At 44.4% G+C, this 20,030-nt stretch overlaps 5 protein-coding genes across 5 annotated transcripts; 2 read left to right on the forward strand and 3 right to left on the reverse strand.

Annotated features, from left to right (window-relative positions):
• Window positions 1-329: 329 nt before the first annotated feature.
• On the reverse strand, window positions 330-1,889 carry LOC4337391 (F-box/FBD/LRR-repeat protein At1g13570). Its single transcript, XM_026024824.2, has 3 exons — window positions 975-1,889; window positions 725-883; window positions 330-452 (listed from the first exon to the last, which is right to left on the reverse strand). The coding sequence occupies exons 1-3, from the start codon at window positions 1,764-1,766 to the stop codon at window positions 330-332; spliced, it is 1,074 nt and encodes a 357-aa protein (XP_025880609.2). The 5' UTR covers window positions 1,767-1,889.
• A 1,445-nt stretch (window positions 1,890-3,334) lies between these two features.
• Window positions 3,335-7,959, reverse strand: LOC9270881 (plastid division protein CDP1, chloroplastic). The gene is made up of 12 exons (XM_015781167.3): window positions 7,496-7,959; window positions 7,125-7,238; window positions 6,872-7,009; window positions 6,280-6,384; window positions 6,080-6,202; window positions 5,631-5,999; window positions 5,456-5,551; window positions 5,261-5,386; window positions 5,074-5,139; window positions 4,248-4,988; window positions 3,961-4,154; window positions 3,335-3,868 (listed from the first exon to the last, which is right to left on the reverse strand). The coding sequence occupies exons 1-12, from the start codon at window positions 7,751-7,753 to the stop codon at window positions 3,784-3,786; spliced, it is 2,415 nt and encodes an 804-aa protein (XP_015636653.1). The 5' UTR covers window positions 7,754-7,959; the 3' UTR covers window positions 3,335-3,783.
• Window positions 7,960-8,162: 203 nt separating this feature from the next.
• LOC4337394 (thioredoxin X, chloroplastic-like) lies at window positions 8,163-9,963 on the forward strand. Its single transcript, NM_001419970.1, has 2 exons — window positions 8,163-8,587; window positions 9,457-9,963. The coding sequence occupies exons 1-2, from the start codon at window positions 8,252-8,254 to the stop codon at window positions 9,661-9,663; spliced, it is 543 nt and encodes a 180-aa protein (NP_001406899.1). The 5' UTR covers window positions 8,163-8,251; the 3' UTR covers window positions 9,664-9,963.
• Window positions 9,964-10,029: 66 nt separating this feature from the next.
• On the reverse strand, window positions 10,030-12,288 carry LOC4337395 (pentatricopeptide repeat-containing protein At2g33680). The gene has a single exon (XM_015781168.3). The coding sequence runs from the start codon at window positions 12,121-12,123 to the stop codon at window positions 10,573-10,575; it is 1,551 nt and encodes a 516-aa protein (XP_015636654.1). The 5' UTR covers window positions 12,124-12,288; the 3' UTR covers window positions 10,030-10,572.
• Window positions 12,289-14,176: 1,888 nt separating this feature from the next.
• Window positions 14,177-18,177, forward strand: LOC4337396 (dihydroorotate dehydrogenase (quinone), mitochondrial-like). Its single transcript, NM_001419971.1, is given in 11 exon segments — window positions 14,177-14,473; window positions 15,150-15,232; window positions 15,384-15,707; window positions 15,825-16,080; window positions 16,429-16,509; window positions 16,584-16,691; window positions 16,778-16,807; window positions 16,953-17,090; window positions 17,215-17,252; window positions 17,336-17,435; window positions 17,672-18,177. Coding segments are annotated over 11 exon segments (1,410 nt in total). The 5' UTR covers window positions 14,177-14,296; the 3' UTR covers window positions 17,747-18,177.
• Window positions 18,178-20,030: the final 1,853 nt, after the last annotated feature.

A 20,030-nucleotide genomic window follows, 5' to 3' on the forward strand; every position in this document is an offset into this window, starting at 1 on the left:
CTGAGCTATATCTAATCTGGTCTGATCAGCAAGGTCATGACGCTAGCTTGCAGCCTTCAACACGGACTCAGTTATTCTTCTTGTGGAACTTATGGTGATTTTATTATGAAATGAAGCCAGGTTACCAAGTAAACGTACTTCATTGTTCAACCACAGTATAATTCATGATTAAATAGTCAATGCTTTCATATTCAGATACTACTTAGGCATATTTGAAAAGTATAGAAATGTTTGGTCTTTGAAAAGTATAATCTATTTTTACAATATATATATATATATATATATATATATATATATATATATATATATACACTCGCTGTATCGACGTATTAGTGTTTTTGAAAATTTCCGTATCGCCGTATCCGTATCCCCGTACCAGTATCGCGTATCCGTGCAATATAGGTGTTCACTAGCCTAAAAAAAAAGAACTTTGGTTGTTTAGAAGTTCCCCCCTTTGTGAATACACTACAATCATGACTTAACTTCAATCTGAACCAAAGTTTTAGGTATGCTCATATGCGCAAAAGACAGAATCAAATATTCTATTCAATAAAAAAGTTAAGAAATAAACTACTGCATGTCACTATGCGCTTTTTAGCATTACCAACTGCCCCAACAGATAACATAAATAGATCACTATTCTTGTAATTTTATTGTCATTGGCATTTTTTTTTTTCCACAACTTACGAAATCTGTTTGCGAAGCCACAATGAAATAAACTTACAGACAACTCCAGTGTTTCCATGAAAGGAGCAATCTTCAGGATATAAGCATAATCAAGGGCATCAGTCTTTCTGATATTTCCATGGCCACAGAGAGCTAATTCCAACCTCAAATTCCGAAGATAAGTAAATTTGAAAGGCCCTTCTGGTACGATAGTTCTCTGCAACAGAAATGAAAAAAAAAATTGGTGAATTTGATCTTATAGTGATATATGCACAAAATATGGCCACAAAGGACGACATATCACGAACCTCACGTTCTCCACAATGTAAGGTCAGAGTCTCGAGCCTTGGCAAAGTACTGGGGAATCCAGTAATGATATAGGAAATAGCAGATTGGTAATTGATGAATACAATACTAATATTTGTCAGCCTGGATGTTGAAGCAAATATCAAAGGAACCATGGTGCCACTGTACTTAAGTGTTGTTGGACTACAATTCAGTTCTATCTCTTGCAGATTAGGGCAGATATCCACTACCAAATGCTTAAGCCGGTCCAATGGATGAAGCATTCGTATGCTAGTAACCATTTCGCAATATGAAATCTCCAAAAACTCCAGAAGATTGCATTTGGATAGCATACGCTGAACATCTTCATCTGTAATGCTCATATCTACTAAGCTAAGAATCTTGAGGTCCAGAAATCCTTTGAAATCAGCAGGCAGCTGCAGAGACACGGTCGTAAGCTCGAGACACCGCAAGTATGAACCATAATTGAGGCCAAGAAGCTGTGGAGGCAAATTATATGGTGGTTCTTTGATTATCCGTATGCAATTGCTATGTGTCAAATCTGTGAAAAATGAGCCCTTATCCTGACCTGATAAATCAACAACCAATTCCTTTGTTTTTGATGCAATTGCAAAGTTCACCCATCTATCAATATGGTCTGCGTGCTTACTATGCAACCGAAACTTAATTTCCATACGTTGAACCCCCATTCCACTGTGCTGACGCAGGACCGCATCAACCCTTGTAATAAATTCGTAGTCCCTGAGCCATCGCCATCGATATGGAGTCAAGGTCTTGACATAAGGTTTCCTCATTGTACCTTTATTAAGAGTAAGATTGGTGTGGCTGCACCAAAAATATTTCCATTTTCTTGACAATACACTTGTCCTTATAGCGTCATTTATTGGCAACTGCGACAAGATCTTTGCTAAAATATCCTACATCAGGAAACAACAGCATTATAATAATTTAAGTATTTGACATAAACAGCTAAATAGATACCATCGCTGTACAAGATTCATCATATTAATACGTGAAAACACATTGTCTTACACTTAATTTCTGTATGAACTCACATACCATTGGGAGATTGCTAAGTGAAATTTTTTGTACTTCTCTTCTTTTGACAATTCCCCCATGCAGGCCTTGTTCTGAATTCCTCATCATGCTCTGGTTGTGGCTGAACTCTTTTCAGTAAAGAAGAGCCGTCCTACTGTTCAGTACATACAAGAACATCAAGCACTAGAAAAAAATAATTTCATGGAATTGATAATCTTAAGGTAACGACTCAGATGAGTATTTCAACTTTGTTACATGATAGGAAAAAAAGAGTCTGTCAGGGCATGTACGATGTACCCTTATTACTTTGTAAAGGAGAACATAGTTTGAAAGATGTTTTCTCTTATATAAAAGAATTTCAGTGTTTTATGTCAACTCTGTTTTTTTGTATGTTTCTTTTTATATGTATAAAAGCTTATCGATACAGGACCATAACCAACATGGCTAAACTACTTTTTGAGCCCTTATTCCAATGTGATGAATGGACTATAATGATAGTTGATTGGCTGCTTGAATTGTAGTTAGATGATATATTGTGGATGAATTGAAGAACAGCAGCACATTATTGTGTCTCGGATGGGCTAGCTAAAATAAGAGCCCCCCAACCCCCATTGGATTGGATGGGTGCACTCCATTGGAAGGGCATCTCACCTTATAGGGTGGTGTACATACAAGAAGTGAAGGGTAAAAACCTAGTGGATGCTCGTCGCCGGCGAAGGTCCCGACCAAGACGTGCGAAAGCGGCGCCGGTCGCGCTGTCGTCGTAGCCCACGCCACGAGACAGAGCAGGTCAAGGAGGGAGAAAGAAAAGAGGAGGTGAGAAGTAGAGATTAGTATTATGTACTCCGCTTCCTCCACAACTTCGCTTCCGATTCTGTTTCCTCTCCCCGTGCGCGAGGGAGAGATTCTGTTCCCGATTCTGTTTTTTTTTTAACGTCAAGAATATAGTCTCTGAATGAGACTACGAGAGATCAATGAACGAGAAATTGAGGCTACGAGAGATCAATGAGCTAGGAGATTGGTTACTCCTACATATAAATCCTCCGGTACCTGATGAGATTTTTTTTTTAAACTGTAGATGGTCATTGGTGATACTTTCTGACGCATACTGCAGCTTCAGGGATTTCAGAAAAGAAACTGAACTTGTAAACAGTCAGAATTCCGAAACCCAGCATGGGTGCTCTTGCCATTGAGCTCGCCTGTGGCCACCAGAATATTTCAGGGTTAGGGACAGTTTGCTCTGTTTATTCAATCCCTCAACTTGACAAGTTTCTTAAGCATAGATCTAGCAGAGATCTTAATGTAGGAATTTAACAAGGATGAATAGCGGAGCATGAATTTTACCGTTGAACACAACCACACAGACACAGGAGCAGATTAATTTACATTGTTCTTTGAACAATGGCGCCACAATTTAGACGCAGATGGCCTCTCGCACAACTAAAAAAGGGCACGACTAAAAAAGGTCCCGCAAATTCAAACCATATCAGGAAACAGATAAAAGCATGTGATATCAGGTTTGGTTAGAGTCTGTACAAATGTGGCATATCAGGCTATCAGCAGCTACTTTGTCATGTAAGGTATCCGGTGGCCACCATGAGCAGCTCGGGCATCGCAAGCCATTGCAAGATACCTCAAATTGATTTAATGGCGTATCAAGCCAGCCGTGTCGAACCTTGTAAAATTAACAGAGCCAGCCATGTCGAACCTTATAAAATTAACAGCGCCCTGTGAGCTATCAGCCGATGAATAAGTTGTCTCTTTTGACAATAATCATGTCAAGTCCCGTACAGAAGCCTCACAGATTTTCCAAGATCCATCACTCTGTCTCCTCAATATGTACTGAACTTCATACATACTGCAATTGTAACAGTATAAAGTATCAGTACCGTGTTACTTTAGAGCACAACAGGAAAGCGTGATAAATAGAAACATTATCTTCTGAATTACCTGTAATAGCTAGGCTTCTTGGGCTGGGATTCATCAACAAGCTCAGCCGCTTCCTCAAGAACAGCACCAATTTCTGCAACTTCACCAGTGCCAGACTCATCCAATAGTATCTCCGCTCGAACAACAGAGAGATTTAACAAAACAAATCTCCAATAGCAGGACTGATCCTTTGCTGACAATGCCAACTCTTGCCACTGCTCGACAAGTAGGTCTTCCATTATGGACAATTCAAATATTTAAACATGGAAGTCTATATGTAAGTACACCATGGATAAAAAGGAAATTACCTTCGAAAGCATTGAACCGTCAAGAATTTCAGGGAGCATATCAATTTGATAATCAGGGCCAAGAGCTTCAGATTTGATGTCTTGCCACTGCTTCACAAGTGTTTCTGCTTCTTGAAGAGCCATACTTTGCTTGCATACTGTAGCAGCCACTGCATTAGCAACAGAAGATAGGTCGCTTTCTTCGCTTCTTGAATAAAGCCTATTGTTTAACCAAAGCATCTTGGGCAGTTTTTCAAAATGTTTCCTGACGCTGCTAGTAATAAAAGAACCTTCCAACGTCGATTCTTCATTCAGGGACTGTGTGGCAGCAGAACCCCTACTTGCGGAGGCAGGTTTCATGTGACCAAACTGAAGTCTGAGCAGTTTTAATGTACCAAATAGGGCAAACCCAATGAGTGCACTATATGCAAGTTTCCCTACAATATCACCAGTAAGACCCCACGATTCCAAGGTTCTTGCAGGATGCGATACAAGATTGCGCTTCAGGGGAACAGATGTTGTGGTTGAACCATTTGCTGGCCTATCCATTGAAGAATGGACCCCCAGGTTGTTTGGTGCAAGTTGCTTTACAGCTTCCCCCAAATGGCTGGTAGAATTTAATCTTGGCGTCTGCTCCCCTAAAGCTCTGTTGCATGGTGACACACTAGAAGATGGCTGAGAACTCAAACGGACCATTCTTGTGGCTCCTAATTTCTGCTTGGAAGTGCTAAGGATGCGCTTAGGAGCCCCAAAGAAGTTGGCCTGCCGTAAGAGAATAATGATATGAAATTAGTCTGTAGAAAAAAATATTCATGGGTTTCATTACTGAAAATAGTAAGACACAGACCAAAGATGGTGAACAATCTCTTGTATCCGCAAAACGAGAAAGTGCCATATCCTTCAGCCACAATTCCTGTAAAGATACGCTATTTGCCATGAGAAAATTTTAACACAATGGAGAAATATAATATTCAGTAATCTACAGTAGCACAATTTATTTGCTCCAAAACATACTACAGTGAAATATAACATACCAGAGACTGACAGACAGTAACCTTGTCATTGCCGTCTTTCTTTTTAGGTAACCCATAATTTCTTGAGTTGGAATTCCCATTACTTTGAAGCTGCTGAAGCTTTTCAAAAACAGTGGTGCCAGATTCCTGAGAGCAAACATTTAGTTATGATAATGTAAACTAGTAAAATTTTTGCAGTTCAAATCAGCTTATCACCTCTCCAAGGAGATACAAACAAAATGATTCCTCAAATTTCAGGTCTGTGTTTTCAGATGCAACTAAACAATCGCAAATGGTTTTGGCTTTACTGATCTGCATAAAGGAACTGTACGTTAAATAATGCATAAATAGCAAAAATGATAGTTTACTACTATTGAGAAGGAGAAGGTACCAGGTCAGCCTGCCGGGTTGAAAACCCTAACGCAAAGTGAGCAAGCATCGCTACATGGAAACAATTGAAGTCAACTACTGCCCGCTGGCTCTGGGATTCCAACGATTTTTTGTTTTTACGAGTTGTAGCCAAAGTATCCCAAGAAAGTAGATCCACAATTTCAGTGGCTAACAACTTATTCATTGCTTGGCCCAAGAAACAAGGCCAATCATGAACTCTACAAGAGGATTCAACGTCAAGACCCTGTCTAAGCAGTTCACAGAGAGCTGCAATAGCACCCTGCCTGCGTTCAGCGTTTTCAGGTGTCTGAGGTAAGCTTAGAAGCTCCAGAGTGCAAGCAGGTGCAAGCTCTTCAAGTGATTCTTCAATCTAGTTCATCCAATGAAATAAGTTAAGGGCATAATTCTACATGTAGAAGAATCTGTAGAGCGATAACAACAAAAATTAACCTGTTCAAGAAGGGGCAACTTCTCCAAAGACGGTTTTCTCCTCAACAGGTATTGAGCACGTGCTAGAGCTTCAAAGCCAAGAGACACTTTACTTTTCTCAAAGCTAGCTTTTGCAATAGAACACTACAAGAAAATGCATCAAATCATTGCAAAATATACCAATTTGTAGTCAGTTATTTAAAATTTTGTGTGCTTCTTACTTCAGCTAGTGCCATTGCAAGAAGCACATCATGAACATATGGCCTAGAATCTGGGCGTCGTAGAGCCGCCTGACCAATTTCCAAAACTAGCTTCTCTTCTCCAACCTGAAATGAATATTGTAGCATGTAATACACCATTTCATTATGATAATGGTACATTCAATTTTAATAAATTCAAGCTGCTAGGTGTCTTGTATTCATGATCACTTAGAACTCACAAACATCATAATGGTGACTAACCTGCATCCCCTGCATTTTACGCTACCCAGTCCTAAGAAAGGGCAAAGTTTAAAACCTACGCGCTCCTCACCACATTCCTAAGGATAATTTACCCTGAAGTTAGCATAAAAGTTTTCTTTATTAGTTAAACATTATTGATCCTAAATCTTCTTGATCCCTTTCAAATCATTCAGTGAATTGAGAATAGTATTCTGACAAAGAATAAGGCAGACCTATAAAGAAACATACCGGGCATGGTCATGGTGACGACTATGACTATGTCATGTAACATAAAAGGTGACAAACCTAAACCAAACTTGGTGGTTTTCCTTTATTTGTTCACAATAATAAGGATGTCTGTGTTACACATTACCTCCTGCAAGACACAAAGTGCAGCAGGCAACCAACTCCAAGGTATATGAAGAGAGGATCTGGGTGGAAGCTTTTCTTTTATGCTTCCTGCGTACTCCTGTTCAAAGAGAAGTTTGTCTCTCACATCTACCAGCAGAGCCTACCAAACATGAAAGAAATAAGCAAAGATTAACCACATGAATTCTGCATTCCCTACATTAAACAAAGCAGTATATCCAAATATATTTCCAGAATTCCTTGATTCAGCGAGCAACCTGTCTGCAGGTAGACACCTCTGCCATGTACCCGTCTTCAATTTCTGCATTTTTCAGCTCCATTGCTGCTTTGACAATCTCATCTTTCTCAGCCTTCTCTGTAACACCAAGAATCTGCATTGGCCATTTGAAACATGTCACTCCAAAAATCAGGGAGGCGTGTCACGCGTGTGAACTACCAGTGCAAATTACAATAGGCATCGTGGTGCAAACACTAAAGTTGAATTATGGTCAAGAAACGACTATCTAATCTGCAACTGTATCATTCGAACAGAGACCAGCCGAGCTAAACTAGATCCATCGACGATATAAGACCACATTTCCAAAATTCGGATCCATAAACAGTACGAGTGGCCAAAAAAAAAAAAAACCTGATAGCAAGTGACGGGGATCTCCACCATCGGCGCGGCGGGGGCCTCCTGCCTGCTCCCCTCCGCGGCCACCGGCGGCGCCTCCGCCACCCTCGCGCGCGCAACCCACGCGGCCGCCCCTCGCCGTCCGCCAGCCAGGCATCCACCCCCGGCGTGTGCGGACGCATTGCCATTTCCCACCCCAACACGCCGCGTCGAGGACCCACATGCGACCCCGGGGACAACCGCCGCCGCCGCGGCCACCGTCGGCATCGCCATGGCTGGCCTGAAGACCTCACCCCCCCAACCCTAGCCCACCCTCGCCAACGCCACCATGTGCGAGCGGATGGATGCTTTAGGGTTTTGGGAGGCGGGCGAGTCGTAGGCCCCCGCGAATAAAGGGACAAAGCGTCAGCGAGGTGGAGGAGGAGAGGCGTCGTGAAGGCGAAGCCGGAGGCCGGAGAGAGAGAGAGAGGAAGGTCGATGATGGCGATGGACTTGGTCCATGCGCTTTGTGCTAGAGCCTAGACGTTGACAGGTGGACCCTCCCAGACGCCGACGCGTGTCCTTACCCAATGGGCTTCGTTTCTGGGCCTACATGGGCCAGGCCGAAAACTTGCTTGGTGTGGTGAAGTGGGCTGAATTCCAGGCCTCACAAACGGAGGGGAAAAAATCCGCTTCGTCGCGAACAAATCTCGCGGAGGGGGGAGGGGAACTGGTGGCCGGAGTGGCGCCTTCGAGAAGATTCCTCATCCCCCTTCCCTTCTCTTCCCTCTCATGGCGTCCGCACCGAGCACCACCGCGTCCGGCCTCGCGCCGCCGCCGTTCTCCTCGGCGCGCGGCGCGCGCCTCCTCCCCGGCGCGCTGCTGCGCCTCCCGCCGCCTCCGGCCTCGGTGGGTAGCTTCCGCGTGGTGGGGCCCGCCGCCGCCCCACCCGGCGGCCGCCGCATCGCCAGCGCGCGCGTGCGGTGTGGCGCGGCGGTGAGGTTCATCGGGCAGAGCGAGTTCGAGGCGGAGGTGTTGCAGTCGGACCTGCCCGTGCTCGTCGACTTCGTCGCCGACTGGTGCGGGCCGTGCCGCCTCATCGCGCCCGTCGTCGACTGGGCCGCCGAGGTCTGCTACTTCCTTCATCATTCTGGTGTTACATCTTGTCTGAATAGCTTAGAATTGAGAATTAATAAACCACCATGGACTCAAAACGATTGAATTTTTGGTGTGCTAAATAATTACTAGAGATATCAATTCCATGGAGACATCAGACATGGACTATAGACTAAGACTAGACAGCAGTGACGATGCCAATGTTACCAGCTACCAACCGCTGTCTGTGGGTTTTAGGTGTTCATCTGAGAACAACAAAAAGCTTTCAGATCAGTCTATTAAGTCTTACTATTAGAGAGTAAAAAGATCAGTCTATAACAAGTATACTTCTGTTGTGATGTACACTCTTCAAGTTAAGTGCAAACGCATACCTCCTTTATACTACCTACATCCCAAAATATAACATCTTTTGGCTACGAATCTGGACATGTGCATGTCTAAATTCATAGTCATAAGTGGTTGCTATGTTTTGGAATGGAGGTAGCAGTTCAAAAAATGGCATATAGGCTACACCATTTCAGGGCAGGTTTGGTGAATTGGTGGGATGATTTCAGCAAATTCTAAAATTGGCAGTTGCCAGGACTTGCTATCATGGCCAATTAATGGGAGGACTTAGTTTGCAAATTCTAACTTTGATATCTTGATGATGGAAAAGGGTCTAATGAATCAACCAATGTGCAGATACATTCATATATAAAGAATTAAGTTCTACTCAAGCGAAATAACAGTCCAAAACAAGCAGTGCAACCTTGGTCAGTCATGCAAAACTGCACATGGTTGGTCGTATGGGAGTTTGTTCTCTATGTTTCAACAGAAATAGGTTCTCAAGTTATGTTAGTTGGACTTTGCATCTCTAATTGTTTAATTTTGGTTGAAAATAGGAATATGAAGGGAGATTAAAGATTGTCAAGATTGATCATGATGCCAATCCTCAACTGATTGAAGAGTATAAGGTTTATGGTCTCCCATCTCTTATTCTATTCAAGGATGGGAAAGAGGTACCAGGGAGCAGAAGAGAAGGCGCAATTACAAAAGCCAAGTTCAAGGAATACCTCGAACCTCTCTTGTCAACCTCAACAGTTGCTTAATATCATCATCTGCAGTATGCATCACTGAATCTGATGTCTGGAGGGTGCCAATGCACAACACGACCTGCATGTTGAAGTTTTTTCCCCCCTCCATGAACTCCCCATTCTAATTTGTAATTACCTCAAGATCATGGTTGCATATATTTTTCATTATTGATGGTAAAAATTAGTATGTACGAAGGGCTATCTGAGGTGCAGTTTGACCTGGCACAATTCCTGAAATTGAACTTCTGCCAATTAGTTTCTTGTACAATTCATTGTTAATACCCACAGGACCATGCTTATATGAAAGCATTTTTCAAATGTGATTGAGATGGAGTCAGCTAAAATAAGATGCTTTTTAGAGAGGCAAAATAAGGTGTTTTTGGAATAACTATTGGTTGAAAAAAAAATTGAGGCTCAGCGTGTGTACCTTAAGAAAACAATAGAAGGGGTAATTGCTAAGCAAGTTCAAATGATAATATTTGCCCTACTGAAAACCAATTTCGTTTACGAAGGATTAAATTTTTACATTGTATTTGTTGGTCAGGTGCAACTTTTTACCCACGAGGTTATGCAGAAATCCATCGAGCCAAAAATTCCATCATTTGGACAATCAATCAACTTATCTCTGTAGACCGTAGGTGATGCCTACCAGGTGCTTGTACAAAGCTTGCCTTCTCTCAGCTTTTCTGACATGGAAATAGGAAATTGAAAGTGTGCCTGGCAACAGTTCTCAGGCATGGACTCGAACAAAATAGAGATGGGCAGCTTCATGGCTTCTCTGTCCCCTTGAGTCCTTTCACCTCTGCTGCCATTATGTATGCTTAACAGCAACAACTACAAGCTCAAGTGCATGCTTTACATCTCGTCTGCCTGCAGTCTCGTTGCTGTGAAGTTGACAAGCATCATCAGATCACATCCAAAATTTCAGGCAACAACTCCAGGGCGAAATGGCATCCGAGAAATCAGCTCTTCAGCCTCTTCGATGCGACCTGCCTTTGTGAGCAGATCGACCATGCAAGCAAAGTGATCCTCGCCTGGCTCAACACCAAACTTGTCTGCCATGGCGTCGAAGTATATCCAGCCTTCGTCCACAAACCCACCTTGGCTGCAAGCATACAGGACAGAGTAAAACGCGGCGTGGTTCGGTGCCATGCCTTCCAACAGCATGTCGTCGAACACCTTCACAGCCTCCCTCGCTTGCCCGTTCTGCGCAAACGCCATGATCATCGCCGTCCAGGACACAACCGACTGTCGCTGCATCGACTGGAACACCTTGTGTGCACCGGTTACTGATCTGCACTTCGCATACATGTCGATCAGAGCATTGTTGACACCCACATTGGAGTCTCCTCCCAGCTTGATCACATATCCATGGATCTTCCTTCCTTGGTTCAGATTGGCAAGGTTCGCGCAAGCATTGGCAGCAGCTACAATGGTGTAGTTGTTAGGCCTGATTCCATCCAGGATCATGTCACTGACAACTCTGAGGGACTCAGCAGGCTCTCCACAATGTAGGAGACCTGCAGCCAGCTCTGTCCAGGACACGACATCTCTATGGCGCATCTCGGTGAATGCTCTGATGCCGGATTCCAGCTGTTTGTTCTTCATGTACATCTCCAGCAAGGAGTTGCCCACGCAGACATCGTCGACGAAGCCGCTCTTGACAAGCTGCGCGTGAACTTGTAAGCCGGTCGCCGCCACGTTCGCGCTTCCGGACAACCCAGACAGCACGGTGCTGAAGGAGAAGCCGTCTGCGCTGACACCTTCGATGGCCATCCTTCGCCAGAGCGTGCACAGGCGCAGGGATGAACGGTGCGCGAACGCGGTGAGCAGCGTGTTCCACGACACGATGTCCCAGGCATTGGCATTGTCGAACAGCCGCACCGCGTCGGCGAGCTGCCCGTGGCGGACCATCGCCGCGAGGAACGCGTTCGTGAGGAAGACGTTGGAGTCGAACCCAAGCCGGACGGCGAGCGCGAACAGCTGCCGCGCGCGGCCAACGCCGGCGCCACCGACGAACGAGCTCGCATTGAGCGCGCTCACGAGCGTGAACTCGTTCGGCGGGAGCCCGGCGCGGCGCAACCGCTTGAACAGCGCGAGCGCCTCGCGGGGTTGGCCCCCTTGCGTGAGCCCCGCGATGGCGGTGGTCCACGAGACGGCGTTCCGACGGGGCATTTCGTCGAGCAGGCGGAGGCCGTGGCGGTGGAGGCGGGACTTGAAGCAGGCGATGAGGAGGTGGTTGCATAGGAAGATGTGGGAGGAAGCGAGGAGGAAGCCCCGCTTGAGGAGCGCCGCGTGGAGGGAGACGGCGAGGCGGGGGTCGGAGGTGGCGGCGCTGCGCCGGAGTAGGGAGGCGTAGGAGTAGATGCCGGGGATGATGGGATCTTGATGCCGCTGGTGCGCGGCGGCGTGGAACGCGCGCAACGTGGTGGAGGCGAGAAGGCGAGGACGCGGCACGAGAGATGGCGCGCGCATCGTGGCCGCGCCGCAGAGTGCTAGCTAGTTGCGTAATTCTTCAAGGGAAGTCACAAGGCGGCGGCCGAATTGCCTGCGACAGCAGCGAGGGCGCGAGTATACGCCGATATGCGCGCGCCGCGTCTCGGCGCGGGCGGGCACATCATGAAGGGATTGGGATCCTCTACTTTCAAAGTGACTATGTCTTTGTCACAGATATGTGTGTCCGATGGTTAGTGTACATCCGACTCCTATACTACCATGACTAGCTGTGAAAAAACTGGATCTACATAGAAGTAAGCTGAGCAATGTGATTAGTCTTGAGACGTGCGCATGGGCCGTACGTATAGCACTTCTCTTGATAAAAGCGCGTACTTTGAAGGTAGAGGAGTACGATCTATGGTGAAGTGGTTTATGGCAAAAATGCATTGTTAGATTGTTAATGTTACCGGTACGTATTTTATGGCAATTGGTGAAATGATCGATCAAACCAACTCTCATCGGTGCACATATGCCTTCAATTCAAATTTCGGTTTGTGATGGAATACATCTTTGGCTTGAACATTTTATCAAACATGCAGTATTTTGCGTAGGAATGTGCAGTGGAGCGAAACCAATATCTCGAGTGCCTATATACACTGTGAAAATTAGTCTAACACATTAAAATATCTGATTAGCTAGTTGTTTGTTTTCCTTTGTCTTTAAGACAGTAGTTTAGAGTTGTTCTGGAGCTATTTTTGTTTGTTTTTTTGTTTTTTTGAGGGAACACCGGGGGGAAGGCCCCACCTGAATTGGATTGCCCCTTTAAATCATAAGATTGAGAAAACGTAGGAATAGAAAAAACGTAGGATTTTGATAGAAATGTAAGTGTAAAACAGAGGATTGCAAAACGCAGGAAAAACACAGGAATGACCATCTGATTGAACCACGGGAAAAACACAGGAATTGAGAGAGATAGACTCAAAGGAAAGTTAGCAAAAGGTTGAAGCTCTTGCTAAATTTCCTCTAAAATTTCTATAGGATTGTCCATTCCATAGGAATTTCAAAAGATTAGATAGGATTCAATCCTTTATTTCAAAGGGCTTCATAGAAAATTTTCCTATATGATTGAAATCCTCTAAAATTCCTATGTTTTTCCTCTAAACCAAAGGAGCCCTTAAAGAAGTAAGAGAATTACAAAAGAACTGTACAAAGCCAAGGCCAAAATAAAAAGGAAAAAACTAAAAGCTACATAAGAGCTAAAGAACAGCAACTACAGAAGAGCAAGAGAAGCATTAAACAGCGATAAGTTGGTTAGAAGCTATCTTTTGGTACCCCTTTTGCTGTAAAACCTGACTTTGTTTCCCCTGGGGCTTAGGTCCCTTCCTTTTGTTTTTGCTGTATGCTTGATGTAAAATGGGTCTCCCCCCCATAATGGGTCTCCCCCATAACGTTGCTGTATTCGGCTTTCAATGTAAGCCGGGCCTAAGGCCTTTTGATGATTAAAAAAAAAAAAACCCAGCTCCATCGTGTGCTCTTCAGCCTTATCAGCCGCAGGCATCGTTTATATTTTAAAAGCTTAAATCTTAAATTTAGAAATGATTTCAATGTCGGTTTCATTGCAGTTTATTCTTTGTCGTTGGCTTTTAAGTAGCTAAAAATACATATATAAACAGTTTTATTCCCCAGATTTTTTTTCTCTGAACGACTTTATAACCTGCTGTAAGCAAAACGATTGGACTGTTCTATCTATCAAATCCAAACAGCTACTAAATTAAATATATCCGATCATCTTAAAAATAAATTCTCTTCATCCCCAAGCTGGTTTATACTCTATTTTCTTAGCAAGCCAATTAACACTGCTATTATTTCTGTTATTATATTATCCCGATCGGTAAGATCTGAACTTTTGTCGATAATAATATCAAGCGTGCACTTAATCGAACAAAATAAGTCCAGACCAATGTGGCGAACTGGGCCAAGAAGAGGCACGAAACCGCAATTCTGGGCCGTGCAACCCATCTTCCACGCGCGGCCCGATTCTCTGATTCTCTCCTCGCTTAAGCCCTCCTCCTCCTGCTTCTGCTTGCTCCCCACGCCGACCCAGTCTCGCCGCCGCCCTCGCCGCCGCCACCGCCCTCCCCACCCTCGCGCGCTCCGCCGCCGCCGCCGCCCCTCCCCGCCGTCCCCTGCCGGGCCTCCCCGCGCTGCCCCCATGTCGTCTTCCGCAGCGGCGCTCGCCTGGCGCCGCTCCCTCCGCGACGCCCTCCTGCGCGGCTCCGCGTGGCGCGGCGCGCCCGCCGCCAACTCCGCCGCCGCGCGGTTGGCCAGCACGGCCTCCGCATCCGAAGCGGCGGCTGGTCCGAAGAAGGTGCCTCCGCCTCCCCGCAAGGTAAGGGAGCCATTCCTGTTTCTGATCTCTCCTCGGCATTTGCGCATACACCTCACGTGCGTCGCTCTTACTGAGCTATGTGGCGCTGCCTTTGCTCAACAAGAGTTGGGGAACGCGACATGTGGTGGATCGATTACTTATGAGTCAGTAGATGGCATACTGCGTATAACCTTAGTTCCATTTGCTGATGGTGATGCTGCTGATGCTAGACTCAATGGTGTTGATCTGTTCTACACTTCCATTCCTTCTGAACGCACTGCATCTTTCCACAGAGATAACTTTTTCGTTAGCTTTTGTACCACACACGTTTGTATTCCGTCTGGACATGTTGATATCATGAAATTATAAAGAGAGGTTCGGATTGCTATTGTTTGTGTACATGAAGAATGCACAATGGGCACCTGTTCTTCGAGATTTCCACTTTTTTTTTAAAAAAAATATATCCAGGATTATTCTTTTCCTATAGCGCCAATCTGGTATTTTTTGCAATTGAATCTTGACGATATATTAATTGATTGCTTGTGAACGATCTCATGTGAGGTTGAGCGGCATTGTGGCAATTGCTGTATTTTATTCATGTAAAAATAGTACCTGTATTTTACCACATTGATGATTTGTTATTTTGTTTTAACTCATCAGTTTGTTTCTGTTTCTCATTACTTATTTACTTTGGCAGGGAAGGCTTTTAACTGGAGCCATGATAGGGTTGGCAATTGCTGGAGGTGCCTACGTGAGTACCGCCGATGAAGCCAAGTTTTGGTACATGACATTTTCAATCATAACTTCTCTACCATTAGTTGTACTTCTCTAATGTGCTTGAATTTTGCGTTATCTGGGTATCTAGGAGTTTTTGGTATATTTTTGGCTAAGTGCCTCTTCACTAATAACTATATCCTTTCTGATCCTGCAGTGGCTGGTTATTCAAGTCCACACAACTCGTGAATCCACTTTTTGCACTGCTTGATGCAGAGTTTGCTCATCGCTTGGCAGTTACTGCTGCTTCCCATGGATTTGTTCCAAGAGAAAAAAGACCTGATCCATCAGTTCTTGGGCTAGAAATTTGGGGTAGGAAGTTTACAAACCCAATTGGTCTAGCTGCTGGCTTTGATAAAAACGCCGAGGCAGTTGAAGGCCTGTTAGGTATGGGATTTGGCTTTGTGGAAGTTGGCTCTGTGACCCCTCTTCCTCAGGAGGGAAATCCTAAGCCTCGCATATTCAGATTACGAGAACACGGGTAAGCATTTTAGTTGCCTTCTCTGTATTCAAACTGCCCCATCCTAATATAATTTCAAAAATTTTGAATGTTCCTGAATAATTTTTTCTGCTGCTATTTTTTTTTATTTCCCTGCAGTGCGGTAATCAATCGTTGCGGATTTAATAGTGAAGGAATTGTGGTAGTCGCTAAGCGTCTTGGTGCTCAACATGGTAAGCGTAAGATGGAAGAGACTTCAAGCTCCACATCTCCCACAACCAGCGACGTGAAGCAAGGAGGGAAAGCAGGGCCTGGAATCTTGGGAGTCAATCTTGGGAAGAACAAGATCAGCGAAGATGCTACTGCTGACTACGTGCAAGGAGTTCATACACTATCACAATATGCTGATTACTTGGTATTCATCCTCTTCTCTTCAAGAAAACCTCACATGGATGTGTTTCTACTTGAACCTAAGCATACCATTTGTTCACATTGATTGGTTCACACTAGTTTTGCGCACGAGTGAGAGTGGGTGGGGAGTGGGTGATGGGTGGGGGGCTTTGAGGAACTGTTCAGCAACGAAAAAGAAAATGCCTCTTTTCGGCTCTTCGGTCCTGTCCATCTGTTGAATGGTTTGTGCTCAGCACATAGAGTATGGGAAGTAATGACACTCAACTACACTTACAAGGGTTCCTTTTTTTACCCCTGTTTGTATCTGCCAAGGTCGGCCATTATGTTAAGAATGATATACTTTGAACTGCAGGTCATAAATGTCTCTTCCCCAAATACTCCTGGTCTTCGCAAATTACAAGGTAGAAAACAGTTGAAAGATCTCGTGAAGAAGGTCAGTCATTTCCTTGAAGTGCATCCTTTGTTTGTCTTCATACAAACTTTGTTTGACCTATGCTGCATGTACAGGTGCAAGCTGCAAGAGACGAGATGCAATGGGCTGAAGATGGTCCTCCACCATTGCTTGTTAAGATCGCACCGGACTTGTCTAAGCAAGATCTTGAGGATATTGCTGCGGTAACATAGTTAACTTAGCCTTGTTTTCTGTGCTCTTCCATTATTGAGTTGAAAATTTTCTTATGCTTTCTCATTATGTTCTCTAGGTTGCTCTTGCTCTTAGGTTGGATGGCCTGGTAAGCTATGGAATTCTTCCTTATTGATTTTACTGACGTTAACTAGCACACTCCTATTTAACTTCCATGCCCAATCATTTTACGCTTCTCTTCTGGTTTTGTACTGATGTTTGTTTATTCTTTTATTATGTTGCTAACTGCACAGATTATATCAAACACTACTATTTCAAGACCTTCTCCTGCAGACACACATCCATTGGCTCAGGAAGCTGGTGGACTAAGTGGCAAACCTTTATTTGACCTATCCACTAATGTTCTCAGGGAGATGTATATCCTTACCCGGGTATATTTGTTGCCCCTATTGCTTTCTTGGATATATAGTAGCATACCTCTTTGAATTAACATGATTTTTCTGTCATTGTATTTTACTCCAATGTCCATGAATGACTCCTGCATTTCTGTTACAGGGAAAGATTCCCCTCATAGGCTGTGGTGGTGTAAGTAGGTAATGTCAGTCTCTGCATTTGCTTTTTTAAATTAAAATACCAACACCCAATATTCAATCAAAGTTTATTTATGTTATTACAGTGGCGAGGATGCATACAAGAAGATCCGTTCTGGAGCTACACTTGTTCAGCTTTACACTGCATTTGCCTATGGTGGCCCAGCTCTTATACCCAGAATAAAGGTCATAAGTGAAACATATTTGTTATATCCCAAGCTCGCATCACATGCTCACTATCTTTGTCATAATGGACTATATATACACTGCTAGCCTCTTCTTTTCCCTTCTATTTTTTTTTTAGAGAAAGACCATACGGCCCAGCCTATATTGAAGGCCAAAACGGCAACTTTTCCCTTCTATATGTGTTAAATGTATCACTTGTGAGTTCTGATACTTGTATATTATTTGACCATTTTCAGGCTGAGCTGGCTGAATGTTTGGAAAGAGATGGTTTCAAATCTGTTCAGGAAGCTGTTGGGGCAGATTTCAAATGAGCTTCGTGAGATTTCAAGATTGTATGGTTCCCTCAAGCAGCAGACTTCTTCTCCACAGCCATGCTCACTCATTTCATTGGGATGTTAATCTAAAGAGGAACACCGACTGAAACTTCTTTTGCGGGTGCATCACTCATCGACCTTAAGTAATGTGTGGTAATATCACGGGCGCATACATCATACTTAGTTTTTGTTTGCTTCTAAGCAAGTTGTACAACAAATTTTGGTTATATGTGTATATTTTGGGCTTGTGGAGGACTGGAAGGTAGATTAATGCTAAGGAATGGTTAAGGTCTGAAAATGATTGTTTTGCCTTTCCTTTTTGTCTGAAGAATTATCTTCAGAGATTCTAGTTCCGGCTATAACTTTGTTCCTTATGCAACCTGTAGCATCCATCATACACTATTTCTGAGAAAACCAGTTTGAACTATAATTGACATTTCATATAACTACTCAGGATGTTGGGGGGAAAAAAATCTGAATATCATGATTGACCTTGACCGTGCATCCCTGACACTTCCGGTTCATTGTTTTGGAATGTACCTGTGTCGAAATCTAACAAACTGCAGTGAGCTTTCTCTTACATCTCCCAGGTTGATGCATGAACCGAATACTGAACACCAACCATATACGGAGTTGGTGAGATGTCTCGACTCATACGGATGCAGCTTCTGTCTTGGTTCATATGGGCACTGCTTGTCATGCATGAACATGAGTAGCTATTTGTGAAGTCTAGTCCATGATGCGTTTGATTAATTTTGTTATCATTGAGCATTTGTCATGTAATCATGTTATACTTTACTAAATGCGTCCTCGAGCCCCACAGCAATGGGCTTAAAACTTTTCCTTAGCCTCAATTCGTTTGTCGTTGTATGACTGATGCTGGTTGTTAATTTGAAGTTGGTGCGGAGCAGCGTCAACATGGGATATTATTCGAGTCTCTTCACAATTTTGTAATGGTGATCGTTCAAGCTGCTAACGCAATGTAACTACTCAGTGCCGTGATCTATCCAGTTTAATATAACCTAATTGCGTAGTATTTTACCTGGGATTATAATAGTAAATTAAGTATGACATCTCTTGTGTGTCCTCTCGTTTCTGTGAAGGAACTTTCCATTGCCTGATTAAAACCTGGACCATTCTGCTTTTTGTCTAATTAATCGCCACTTGTTGCGATGCTCGTCACCGCCGGTGACTCTTGCAAAAGGCATTCGTTGTAGTACTCGTACCAGTGATACTAGAGTACTTAACAAAGAAAGCAACATAATAATTAATTAAAGAAAGAAGTTGATTTTCAGAAGGCGTGGAAAGCAGCAGGCAGCACAGGATTCTTCGAGACAGCATCGTCCAAAGCCGATCTGATGGGAGTCTCACGTATGCCTTTCTTTTTTTTTTCTTCCTTCTCTTTCCTTCTTTTTTTTTTTTGGGTCATAGCGAGGGCGATTGCAGCAGAAACCAACCTGTTAAAAGTGTTAAGCAAGGCGCAAGCCAGTAGTAATAAGCAGTTGAAACGTTTTTTTGCTGCTTCAAATGGTGCCAATGCGCAAGCGACCATGGTGGATGAACCTGAGGCTTGATCGATTTGATGTGTTTTCCCTAATGGCGACACTGGCTAGGCGACGCCGGTTTGTGCATGACAGCTGCGTGCGACGGATAAGGTCGTCGTACGCACCTGGTCGCCGCCGGGGACAGCCGACAGCGACGGCGCAACACGCGCGCGCGCGGCCGGCGCACGAGCCGTGCCTCGCCGCACGGCACGGCGCGGCCACCGCGGGAGACGCACACAGACACAGGCATATCCACTTACTTACACAGATGGATCGAGCAGTCGCGACTCGCGAGTGCTTGGTCGTTAAGCATTTCGATCGACGGTGACACGTTCGTCACAGCGACGACGCCCGTGTCGCGGGCCGGCCGGCCACAATGATAACGATAACGATAGCCGCTTCCCGGCTGGCCGCTGGTCGCCGTCGACGCGCGCTAGCTGTTTCGGCACGCAGCCGTTTTTGGTGCGCGCGAGCGGAATCCGCTGCTTCTACGGTACGTCGCGGCGTGCGCGGCCTCCTCTCCTCTCCCATCAATTGACGTCGCCGTTGCAGACTTGCAGTCGAGTTGCACAATCCATCGCGTTTTTTTTTTATTTTTTGAACTTTTTAAATTTTTATTTTAAAAATAAACACTTTGAAAATATATTTTCAAAATCTGAACATTTTAGCTACACCAGCAAAACAACATGGTCACGCTGGTTTGGCTGACGTGGCAATATTATTTGGTCATGCCAACC

Source organism: Oryza sativa, chromosome 4 (assembly GCF_034140825.1).
Source record: "Oryza sativa Japonica Group chromosome 4, ASM3414082v1".
Lineage (NCBI taxonomy): Eukaryota > Viridiplantae > Streptophyta > Magnoliopsida > Poales > Poaceae > Oryza > Oryza sativa.